This window comes from Platalea leucorodia, assembly GCF_965183815.1.
Source record: "Platalea leucorodia genome assembly, chromosome: 5".
In the NCBI taxonomy this organism is placed as follows: Eukaryota; Metazoa; Chordata; class Aves; order Pelecaniformes; family Threskiornithidae; genus Platalea; species Platalea leucorodia.
This window is the reverse complement of record NC_138827.1, coordinates 47678772-47691767: the sequence shown is the minus strand read 5'-3', so window position 1 is coordinate 47691767 and position 12996 is coordinate 47678772. Positions and strand designations below refer to the sequence as shown.

The 12996-nt window shown below is 35.6% G+C and overlaps 1 protein-coding gene across 1 annotated transcript in view; it reads left to right on the top strand.

Annotated features, from left to right (window-relative positions):
- CDC73 (cell division cycle 73) overlaps positions 1-12629 on the top strand; it is a 118273-nt gene extending 105644 nt beyond the window's left edge. Inside the window, exons 14-17 of the mRNA XM_082311699.1 lie at positions 1148-1309; positions 3219-3319; positions 6554-6695; positions 7971-12629. Of these exons, the coding sequence (XP_082167825.1) occupies positions 1148-1309; positions 3219-3319; positions 6554-6695; positions 7971-8007 (442 nt within the window). The 3' untranslated portion in view covers positions 8008-12629. The remainder of the gene's footprint in view (positions 1-1147; positions 1310-3218; positions 3320-6553; positions 6696-7970) is intronic.
- The last annotated feature ends 367 nt before the right edge of the window (positions 12630-12996 follow it).

Genomic DNA, 12996 nt, shown 5'->3' with positions numbered 1-12996 from the left:
TGTAGCACCAATACTCCTGATGATAACATTTGCAGTTAAGTGAAACATAGTGTTTCTTTTTATCAGAATTTTTGGAAATGAAATGTCAGTGGCAAACTGTTAGTAGTGCAACTGGGTGGTTCTGAATACAATATTAGGAGAACGTGGGTCTGAGCTCTGCTCTTTTGCTGGCCTGGTAGGTGATACTGGTCACACTAGCTTACCTTTCTGTAACATAGTTTTAGTTCTATAAAATGCATGATTTTGTTATCTTTCCTTTTGACAAAATCCACTGAGATTCATCAGTAAAAAGACTTGCACTACTCTCTTATTTATGATGCCAATTTTGAGAACTGTTCTGTGTATTTTATTATTGCCATAAAGAAGAGACTCTTGAAATGGAATTGAATTTTTTTTTTTTAAGGTGAGGGGCTGAAAAATCAAAGATCTGTAATTCATTGGGGGGGGGGGTGTCACATCTTAAGCATTTATTTTTGTCATACAGAGATTACATAAGACATTAGGATCACATTATCCTTATTTTCTGAGCACTTAATCTGTCAGAGAAGCTATTTAGGGAAAAAAAAATCCAGAATTGTAGTATCATACGTCATAGTAGCCAGATGAATCATTGATAATGTAAAATCACCATCATCCAAGAAAATAAAACCTCACTCAAAAACCTTTTCAACCAAAAATCCCTGCTTTCTTGAGAAAACATAATTCTGATGGCTCCAAGAGCAAGAGCTCTAAAATTTGTTCCAGGAAGTGATTGTTTCTCAGTGCCCAAGCTTCCCCACGTTACCTTTGATCACTAAGAAGAATGGGTTCTAGCCATTCAGTGGGTTGTGGTCTGGCTTCTCTTCTGCAAATGCATTGGGTAAGGTCAGCAAGGAATGCCATGAATGTATAAGAACAGGCCTGGCTGTAGTTCTGAGGGGCAGAGGACCTCTTAGTATGACTGTGTTTATCATAGGGGCTTAGGAAATGTTATCCTTAACGGTTTTTGCTGTTCTGAAGGAGTAGTGAGGAGGCTTGGCATAGTGAAAATGAGATGGCTTTGGTGACTGTTGCCAATAATGCAAAGTTCTGATAAAGTTGTTACTTTTCCTGCTGATTGCATCAAATAAATTGCTTTTGTCTACTGAATGTTTCTTTATTCCCCAAGGTTTGTACCATCAGATGAAAAGAAGAAACAAGGCTGTCAACGAGAAAATGAGACTCTAATACAGAGAAGGAAGGACCAGATGCAGCCTGGGGGAACTACAGTCAGCGTTACTGTACCTTATCGAGTGGTAGACCAACCTCTGAAGCTTATGCCACAAGACTGGTAAAGTAGATTTCCCCTTTACAAAATTTCTTAATCAGGAGAGTGCAGAATTTGGAGAGGACCAGTAAAATTCTACTAAATTGCATAAAAAGATATGGATAAAGGAATGGATTTGATTGTTAACTGTATAGGAGTCTTTTCTTCAGGTGAAAATAATATGACACTAAACTTCTTTTAAGAAGTTTCTTAAGAAATCCAACACTCTACATTTTAACAGTATGAGCAGTGCAACTATTTTTATTAGGTTTGCCTGACATGTTCCAGAAATCCCAATAGGAATATTCATATGAGTTTTCCAGTTCATGATACTGTAGTCTGCAAGTCACTGAAACGTGATCTTGAGAGAAAATCCTCCTTTCTCATCTTCTTCCTGAATGAGATCTATTAGAAAGATACATTCGCAGGCCTTCAGCATCTGACATTCTAACTTTTTTTAATAGTTTAGGAAAGAAAGAAAACACATCAGACAGTAAAGACTGAACTGTGGTTTCAGTAGTGAATCAGATTCATTGAATTGGATCCAAGGATGGAAGCTTATTTGTGAAGGGAAAGCCCCAGTTGGGGAAATGGAATCATAGATAGCTTTTAAGAAAAAGCTGCAGATTATTTTGTCTGTAGCCCATTCTTCGATACTATGAAAACATATTTCTCTTTAAGCAGGAAAATTCTGAAGAAACATCTTTTTGTTGTGTGATGTGATGAATTAGGCAACATTTTTACTTCTTCCTCACAAATGTGGAGGATTTTAGGTATGCACGACAACATTTTGGGTGGTTTTGTAACTTCCAGAGTAGATTTTAAGGGAGAGGAATACTTTGAAAAGGTCCTGTTCCTAAATTAATTGTTCTCTGTATTGAGAACTTGAACTTATAAGAAATTTGTGGTTTTGAAATTCTGAATATCAAATAGCACTTAATGTTTAATGATCAAACCTTTAAGAACCATCTAAAATGTTTCCTAAAACCCTCCTGACCGAAGAGATGAAGTGGTATGGGGTTTTTTAGCTTTTTTTAGGGAGAATCAGATAAAACATGTTAGAAACTAACATGTTGCCACTGTTTTTTTTCTGTTAGCCATTACAAAACATTCAACATAATTTTAAATGGAGAAGCTTTAGTCTGTCTTTTAAAGCAAAAAAACAAACAACCAAACCAAACCAAAAACTCTATCTCAATTATTATTTTCCATTTGGGATTTGGTAGACTTTGTGATTAATTAAATTTGGGAATTAGATTAGGGAGGTATTTACTTGTTGTAGTAGGTAGGAACCATGGTTGGATGATGTCAATATTCAAGAAAAAGACCATATGTGGGAGAGCATTTATTCTCAAAGGTTTGTGGGTTTTTTTTAAATTTTTTTAATGTAAAAGCTTCATCTTAATCACAAATTTATTTTCTTAGACCACAGGTAATGGTTACATAGCCTTACAATAAATGATGCACTTTGAAACTGGAGGCAGAAAATTAACAGTTACCTCATCTAATAAATTTTTAGAATAGAAGTTAACAATATTCAGAATAAAGGCTTTTAAATTGATGCATCTCAATTACCAGTGTTATTCATAGAAGATTCTCTCTAAAATGTTGGAGTGCTTTTTAAAAGCAAAATAATAATGACCAGAAATAAACACTGTTTGACTTCTTATAAATGTAACATGAGAAACTGGGCTGCATTCTGCAAAGGCGCGGAGCTAAAAGTTCAGAAAAATCATATGAAAGTTGTTTTGGGTTTTTTTTGGTTTTTTTTTTTTTTGGCTTAAGAGAGCAAAAGCAGTTGCGCTGGAGGTGTGGTGGTTAAATGTGCTATACTGCTGTTACTAAAATAAGAAACTCTGCTAAGGTATATTGCCTGTAATGTAATTTAAATGCTCAAGGCCATCAACATGTCCATCTCTTCCTGTGTTCGCAGGGATCGTGTGGTGGCAGTGTTTGTACAGGGTCCTGCTTGGCAGTTCAAAGGCTGGCCTTGGCTCTTGCCTGATGGATCACCTGTTGATATCTTTGCAAAAAGTAAGGGGGTTTTTTTGTTTTGATTTTAAGTGTTTGGGAGTTTGTTATTCTGTTTGGGTTTTTTGGTGGGGTTTTTATGCTTATCGTAAAGTACTGCCAAGTACTGCCAAAGTCCTGTTGGACTAGCATGGTTAAGACCGGCGCTTAGGTCTTTGCACAGGTGGCAGGTATTAATATGTCCTCTGCAATTCTTCTGTCCTGACCTGTGGAAGCTCACAGAAATCTTCTCAGAGCTGTCGTCTTTACAAGAGGTTCAGAAATAGCTAGTGTATAAATTTACTTTCTAGGCTTCTAAAAAAAGGTGAAAAGACAATGTATATTATAACACTTCATAGATAACAGGTTTACAGGCTGTCTTCAGATCCCATTACTACTTTGAACAGAGGATTAATCACCTAGTATTTCACTAAGAAAGCTTTACAAATATGATCTGGTGTCTGACAAAAACTTGAAAGTTTAATAAGATACAAATACTTTTAAATTATGAACTAGATGTTACCACTGTATAGATCTGAACAGGTTTTTTGAGTTATCACAATTATGCCCAGTGTGCTTTGAGACACACTGCACTTTTCTGGCACAGTTCACTCTTCCGACTGTAAGGTGTGTGATAATATCTAAAGAAACTGTCGGATTCTGTTCTCTCTTGCGTCATTGTGAAGCTGCCTTAGAAAATAGCCCTTTTTATAGTGTCCAGTGGCTTCCGAGCTACAGATTTAAAAAAAACAAACCAATGCATACACACAAAAGAAAAAAAAAAAAAACAACCCCACCCCAAAAACCCCCCCCAAAACCACCTTAGTTCAGTCTGTCATCTTCCAGTCAGTGTGATGAGGAAACAAGTTTGATCAGGTTTTATGCAGGCACGTATTTGGTATGTGAAGGAGAAGCCGGAAAGAGAATGCTAGTCTGGTTAGGAGCAAAAAAAAAAAAGAAAGCAGTCGGACGGAAGGCTAAGGATGTATCTGTGAACAAGAAAATAGAATGAGTTGCTTAAGGGGGCAGTGAGAATGAATAGGGAGAGTGAAAGAGCCTGAAAGCCAATGTAAAAGAAAAAATACACCACAGGAGAGAGTTTAACAAAAGAGACTAATGAAAGAAGAAAATAACACTTCAAAATGAAGATATAGAGAAAATAGAAATTGTGAAAAGCAAAACCAAGAAACATGCTGTAAACTATTTAAGGTCTAGCTAGCAGTTGCATGCTAGTTCCTATTAATTTTAATATTATGTACATATAAATGTATAGAGGGCCACAGGAATGGTTATGACATGCTTTGACTTTTTTGAAGTCTTCACTATGCCAAAAGATGAAAATCATAGCCTGCGTAGTTCAATCTGAAGGTGTACAAATTCTTATGTTTTTTAAGAAGGATATCTGTTCTTACTTGACTTGTAAAGATACATTGAAATGGACCTTCTTTAATTTTAGAAATGCATTCGTTGTTTCAAAGCGAGGTATTTTAAAAATACTTTCCTGATAAGAGTATCTGTAGGGCTTTTCCTAATGACTTTGCTCACTCCTCAAAATAAAAACAGTGTAAATGGAGAGATCACAGGCAATGTCAGTCTGGTTGTGTGTGTTTACCTTTTCCTGAAGCTGTTGCTGTGCCCATATTTATAGTCTTCAGTAGCCTTCATAAATGTGGTTTCTGGGATCTGCAACAGTCATTGTTTCATCCGCAGTTTGCATTTCTTCATGTAAGTCACTGGGTCTGTACTGATTAACAAATATTCAAAGCTTATCACTGTCATTTTGGAAAACAAGCAGGTAGCTTACCGTAAAGAATTCCTCAATAAAATTTGTATTGGACCAGTGCCTGTCAAACTGGTTTTACTTGTTCAATTGCTGTGTCACATAGCATTTTGTTAGTTGAGTCTCTAATTTGTTCTCCTTAGTTTTCTTTACACGTGATCTGAGTGTTTAATGTTCACTTAGCAAACAAGCTTATTTTTGCATCTGCAGGTGAATGGTTCAGATGAAATTTTGAATGATGTCACTTTAATGAAGAAATATTTAATTTTGAATACCATTTTAAAGGTCTTGCTGCTAGAGCACATTAGCGTGCTTTAATACTGATTTGTTTCAGATTCAGAAGTGGATTGTCTTCTGCTCAGTGTTGTTTAACCTTAATGCAGAGCCTCTGTCAGGTGTTGATTTAAGTTTTCTGTAAGTGCCAGATGATCACTTCTTTAGTTTGTTAATTGAAAAAAAGTTAATTTCAGGTGCTAATCTTCTAGAAAGCTGCTAGATATATCATTTTATAGATTGATCTGTATCTGGAAGAATGGACTGATTTTGGTGGTTTTATTTATTTTAGCCATTTGGCTAAAATTGTGGGTGGATTTTGTGGAAGAAAAAATGAAGAGTGTGGTACCAGAAAAGATGTGACCATGGCATTAAAAATAACTAGTTTCCACAAGCCTGGTCAAATGCTTCTGCTTTAGTTCTCCAATAATATCCAAAATAGAAAATGCATCAAATTGGTTACCAGATAGGAATTGTGCAAGACTTAAATACTTTGCACTGGATTGTGTCAAACGTATGATTTGCCTAAGGAAGTCAAGAAGAATTGTAAGAAGATTTTAATACTCACTGTGTTAATGCTTTAGGCTTTACATAATTCACATGTGACAATACTTCCCAAGAGCAAAATAACTATTAATATTTTGCCATTTTTAACTGAGAGCTAGATCAGGGGAAATTGGCAGTTACTAAATTTCTCAGAATGCCTCATGTAGCGTTTGGGGGTTACACTGGCATTCTGTTATCAGTCTTCACAGACTTTCAGGAAATAGCCAGGCTTCCTTCTCAATGGTCTCAGAAATGCTGCTTTTTTTTTTTTTTTTTTTTTTTTTTTTTTTTTTTTTTTTTTTTTAGCTCTTGGACAGTTCAAAGATTTTCAGAAAGAACATCTTTGTTTCCCAAAGCAAATGTGCTTGAATTGGGAATGGGTTTCTGCTATTCTCCTGGAACCTATGCATCTAAAAATAGGGGCTGCCCTTTCACTTAAACCTGTAATAGCATGAGAGCCTGACAGTGGCCACCAACCACTATGTTTAGCTCTGTGTCCTGTATTAACTAGTTTACTTTCTGGAGGGATGGGCTCACTAATTTTGTTCTCAGGCTCTATTCTGAAAAAAGAGGGGTAGGGTGGGAATTCTTTTTGACTAGTTATTAAACACTGTAAAGTCGTCATGTTTGTATGCTAAATGTTTTTCTGTTTCTTGTAGTTAAAGCTTTTCATCTCAAATATGATGAAGTACGTCTGGATCCAAATGTACAGAAATGGGATGTAACAGTGTTAGAACTAAGCTACCACAAAAGACACTTGGACAGGCCAGTATTTTTACGCTTCTGGGAAACTTTGGACAGGTATGTTTCCTGTTGAAAATCCTTTATGCTCATGCTTTTATGATGTTTGGTGGGAATGAAAAGTTACGTCCACAAGGGAATTGTTTACAACTTAGACATCCGAACAATGTTTTAGCTTGAAAATACTGCTTGTTTAGACTTTCGCTGATGATACAGTTAAATATACACCACTATATTTTATTATAAACTAGAAATAATAATCTCCACAGTGTAATATGCATGGATTTAAAGGAAGTGTGGTTACCATTAAACATTAATTAGTGCCACGTTTCCCCACCTCCCGTTGGGCAGAAGGAAAGGAATGAGAACAAGCTAGGTGGTGGAGAGTTTTCCTTTGTTCCCCCAGCCCCTCCCCTTGGACTGCAGTTCTGAGCTTACAAGCTGTCCTTTCTCTTTCCACCTCACTAGATGACAGTCTAGAAAAGGTGAGAAACTACCTTAAGATAAAGAGCCACAAAGCATTATCTTATCCTGATGCTCTGAGTCCACAGCACTGGGTAGAAGAGGAAGGAAGTCAAAAAAGACATGGCACGTAATGAGTTTTGGACTAGTGTTTCTTCTGTATGTTGGGGGCCTTCCAGGTACTTAGCCCTGCCTTTTGTGAGAAGTGAGGGATGGAGGAGCACCAGCAGCTCTGTGAAGAGCAGCATTGCTTCTGACTCTGCTTCTCTGTGGTTCAGAACCCTCCCTGAATGGGAAGTTCATTGCAATACTTTTTTCATGTTGTAGAGAAAAAACTTTATTACCACAAAGCAGTTGAAGAAATACAGGGGGAAGGGAGAAGCCCGTGCATTTCATGAATGTTTAGTCTTTTCATGTTGATTGCATAGAAAACTGCCTGAATGATTGAGTGAACTTCAAAAAGAAAAATCCTATGGGAATTGTCAAAATAATTCCAAGCATCAAACTTTCTATGACTTCTTATTTAAAAGTCTCAGCTAAACTACATATCTGAATTCCCAGAATGAACTAGAGTTATCTTTAACAACAATCTTCCAGTGTTAGAAGTTGTGTGACACCTTGGAAAACGTGAATTTTCTTCGAAGCAAAGGTTTTAGCTGACTGTCTTTTAGTGGGACAAATACTATGCATAATACAGAGCTATATGGCATATAAGACATTGCATCTCTTCAGCAATTTGCTAATTCTCTAAAAATTTTGTTTTAACAAAGTCTGTGCATATTGTTCCTGAGAGTAAAATTTCTGTAAATACCAAAAGAATAGTAACGTTGTTTTCTGGGGTTTTTTTGTTTTGTTTTGTTTTTTATTTTTCAGGTATATGGTAAAGCACAAATCTCACTTGAGATTCTGAATCCTTCAGCTGCCATTTATTTCCTGAAGCATGGATTGAGAAAAATGAAAGGGGCTCCAGTTCGGAGACCAGAGCTCGCACTATATGATATCTCAAGAACTTTACAAATGAAGAAGAGTCACAGTTTAAACTTTTTATAAAATCTTGTTTGGATGCTTCATGCTATGGCAGGTTGATACCTGTTGTTATTCAGAAGCAAAGGGGTTTTGCTTAAAACTATTTTTTTAATGTTGTTAGCCTTCTAGTCTGCAATCCAAATTGTATATTTTGATAGCAGCAGTTTCTTCTCTGTTTTGTTAAATTAGCCACATTTTTAAATAATGTGTTTTGTTCCTTATTAGAAAATAGATTGATCTTCACTGCAGGTTACAAATGTGTGTGTGCGTGTGCGCATGGGCGCACGTGTGTGTGTATATATGTGTGTGTGTGTCTATATATATATAATGTATAAAAAAAATTATAGACACACTTACTCACACATAGATGTTACCAGGCTTTCTAAACCACTTAGCTTCTGAGCTTAGTTTTGGTTTTCTTTGCTTATTGTTTCACTTACTGAAAATATTTTGTTGTGAATGATATTACATTTTAGTCAATAGACTTGCAAACTGAGCGAAGTGAAAATTGTTTTGGATAAATCAAAATGTCAACCTGTATATGTATATTCTGTCAGTCTTTGTTGAAAAAGGGAAGATGAAAAATCTAGAAACACTTTTTTGGATTTGTAATGTCCCAGTTTACTAAATCTTTAAACTTTATTATAGGAATACCTTCAAGTCATGTTAACTTTAAATAGCCATTCTCCACACAGGTCTCTTTATTTAAACTGAAAGTGTGCATGTGTACATTCCCATCTATCAAAATACCTTTACATATGAGTCTAAATGTTACCTAGATTAAACAATGAATAGAGAAAGAGAGAGTTTGGATTTTTTTTTCCTGAAACAGCCACCACAAGGAATGAGTAATTTTAACTTCTTTGCATTTATACCTCTAATACCACCTCTAATACTATTTTTTGTGACAAAAGTAGCCCAGACTATGTCTACAAGAGTTGTAATTTTCTGAGATGAGTGGCTAATATGGTCTCCTAACAGTTGTGCGTTGGCATGGAAAATGAGCCTACTCCAGTTACCAAAGAACAGATTTGCGTCATCTACAGTATGAGTATAACTGAGGCCAGAAGACCCTGGTGTTTGTATGAATTTATGGTATCTCTGTATCTATTTAATAGCATTAAGTTGATGTTGCATACCAGTGGATGTAGAGAATGATCAAATACTGTAACACCCGCATGAATTTTTTTCTGGGATACAAAATACATGTTTATATTCCTGTTCTTGAAATTCCAAACCATGTTTTTTTAATATACTTTACATTTAAGGTTTGACGAAAGTAAAATGTTCTACCTGTTCTTCTTTAGTTTTGCTTTTTATTTGATGTTACCTTCATTTTTAATAAAACCAGAAGGCACATCTCCTTAAGAGGTTTTTAAAACTATGTCTTAAATTTGAGGACTGTGAGGTCTGACTTTTAATTATGTGTTTCCATCCCTGCTGTATCGAGACTACTATTTTTAAATGGTCTTAATGGAAATGTAAAAAACCACCCAAACCACCAAACAAAACCAGCCAGTGACTCCAAGATTAGAAGTTGAGACTGGATTTTTGAATGGATTCTGCGAAGTGACTGAGAAGACCAGGCGATCTAGAACTGCTAGTTCTCCTATTTGTATGGGCAGTTGGTCAGTACCAAATGACTGTTTTTTCCCAATACTTAAGCTTACTATAAATATATCTATGTCATACATGAGTGAGCTAAAAACTTTCAATACTTTGTTTTAACCTGTACTATAATTAGAAAAGCTGTAATGGCTACCAACACAGCAATCGCTACCATGAGGAAGTGGTTCAACTTAGGGTACATTACTGGTTTAAATAGTGGGATATCATCTATGGTTTGTGTAACTCTTGAACGTTTCCAATTAGAAATGTAATTTTTTTCAGACTTACTCGGTACTTCATGGCCCATGCAGTTTTAAAGAGACTTCTGCAATGGGCAGCAAACTTAAAAAGCAAATTCTGAAGAAATGCGTGCTTCGTGTGCACTGTGATATACAGACTATATAGTGGTCTTAAAATAGGCAAGGTCCAATTATCTTTTCTCTGTCCTGTATTTCACTTGTGTTTTAAACGCATGTGTAATCCCAGGTCCAATATTGTATACAGGAGATGGCTTGATTTCGATGTAAATTTGTGTATATATTGGGAGTAACTCCTCTGAAACTAGTGAAGTTACATGGATGTGAAACTGGCAGAAGAGCAAAATCCATGAAATCTTTGTATGAACTGTGCCATTTTTTATGGATGGAGCATAGACCTTTAGCATCTTAGAATTTTGTACTTGCAAGCAATTTACAACACAAGTTGTAAAATATGTATTTGTGAAGGAGTTGGCACCTGATCGTGCATATTTTTGTCAGTCATAAAAGTAGTGATGTTTATAAAATGAGCCATTTTGCAATCAGATTCCTGCTGACATTATTGGAAGTTTAATTAGGTTGTCAGAATAGCATTCCTGCTGCCTTCATAAATAACTGCACATAGATTATGAAACTACTTGGACTTAAAAATTTAGCCTTGCAGCAGCGTTTTGCAACACAGCTGGAATTTTAGACACTTATGCTTAATTTATCTACAAGTTAACGTAGAGTAATAAAGAAAACCAATACAAAGAACTGGGGAAGCTGGAGGATCAGACATCTGTTTCAGTGAGCTGCATTCTTATTGTTGAGCAAATTTGACGCACTACTTAGAGGTGTATAAAGTGTGTAAATTGTACTCAATTAAAATGTATAACTAAAACTGAGCTACTTCACTGACTGTAGTTTATTGAACAGTAGAATGATACTAGCATGGGAATCAGATATCAAATTGGCTGTTTCTATTAAACATCTTAAGTGTCCTAACTCTACACTGTTTCATAAGTACAAGGTGAACGAGATGAAACAAGATAAAAAACGATGAAAACTGGTTTGAAGTCTGCTATTGGGCTCCCGTACTATCAGCAGATTATTTCTTTTAGTAGCAAGGTTATAGGGGCCAGTAGAGATATCTGAAGTAATGATTTTATATTAAAACCTAAAATACCTATGATTTATACTGTTTGAGCTTTCTGAATGCTACCCTGAACAAAGCAGACAAAGGGGGAATTTTTTGTAAGGTAAAGTAGGGCAACTGCGGGGACTTGCATACCTGAAGAAATTGCAGATCAGCATCCTCAATTGAGTAGGCTCTGCTATTTAGTTATTACCTGCAAATTTTTGTAGCAAGATAGTTTCAGAAGTAGGTACTAAAGTCAGTGCTTGAGCTAGACAATTTATAGAACTGTTCTGCAATGCTGTAAACCTTTTTATTTCTGAATACAGAAGAAAATGTAGATAGCAGATTGTGTGTTAAGTTGCCCTCGATCATAAGTTGAACTATTATGTGATATCTGACAAATAAGCCTTTATCAGAACAGCAAATTTGGTTTTGGCTTTCATTTGATATGCAGTCAGTGTATAAAATATTACCATTCTCTGCAGGGACCTGCAGAAGTAAGGTTTATTAGTACAGCTTTCATTCTTTTGCTGGTGAAATATGCACTTAGTTGCTAATTCTTGCAAACACTATGCGGGGAAAAAAAAAGCTGGTCAAAATTAATGGCTTAGTGATTTTAAAATTTAATGTCATGAATGCATTTTAATTCAAAAGCCATAACTAATGTCAAGTACTTTATTAGAGCAATGTGTTCATGAAAAATTAAAATCCCTGCCTGAAGAAACTGTTGGCCAAGTAGGTTACAGTTCAACTAATCTTTGCAAAAATGTGCCACAAACTGGAATCTCTGAATGTCATATTCTGAGTTGCTCATTTGTTACTTAACTGATATTTTTGAAGAGAGATGGCAGTTTTGCTTTCGTTTTCTGAACAGTTACATACTTCAATAGCAATTGTGTAGTTTACCACCCTTGGTTTGGTTTTACCCTAAGACTGTTAACACGATACAACTACTCTGAGGCAGTGATTGAAAACAGATCACTTTAAGTATGAAGTTGTTTAAGTGGAGCTCATGCACCTGACAAAGATAAAAATGGTTTCTTAATGGAACTATGATCCAGTGGGTAACATCGAGTCCATTGTTCAGCTGCCGTTGACTTGTCTGTAGATTATTCTCCTCAGTGGTGATGCTATCATAGAGGGCAAGTTTGAGAATAATGAGATTTAATCAAGCAAAATTCATTGGTAGGTAGTACACAGTGACAGCTTGTGCATCCAGGCTGATTTACTGTGTTAATTTTCCTTTAAACAAAAATTATAAAAATTTTTTAATGCAAATGCAAAGAACAATCTCAAATGTTTGAAACTTTATTGCAGAGACTAGTTCACATGTAAAACTGAAAGATATGAGGTGGTACATAAAAGCTATAAGAAAAATATCTTGGTTTATGGTTTTTCTTTGCATCTGTAAATCCTTTTGCTCTAGTTTGTTTTATTTCACATTCGGAAAAACTGGTTACTTGTTTCACAAGGTTCCTGCATGTATCACTGAAAACTGTCAGAGGTAAATCTGTAGCTGCAGGTGCTTGAAGGTTTGGTTAAATGAGTTTGCAGATTATAAATTCTGGCCTAACTGTGTCAGTGGGCCCAAATTTTAACAGTTGTTTTGAAAGTTCAAGTTAAAATGAAATCTTACAAGAATCTGATGCAGACAGCCACTATCGAATGAAAGGAGAAGACAAACTTCTCATGAGGTTAAACCTTTAAACTCTCAGATAACTGTCATAAACTTGTGGTTAATGACTGTTTCGATAAATCTTAAATTTTGGGGTATGTCTTGCCACTTGACCTATTATTTAAGATCTGGACTATATTATTGATGTTGTTACGGAGTTAATAGTTTAGTATCAGCTCAAGTCCAACTTTTGAAAATTCTTAGCGAAAATAT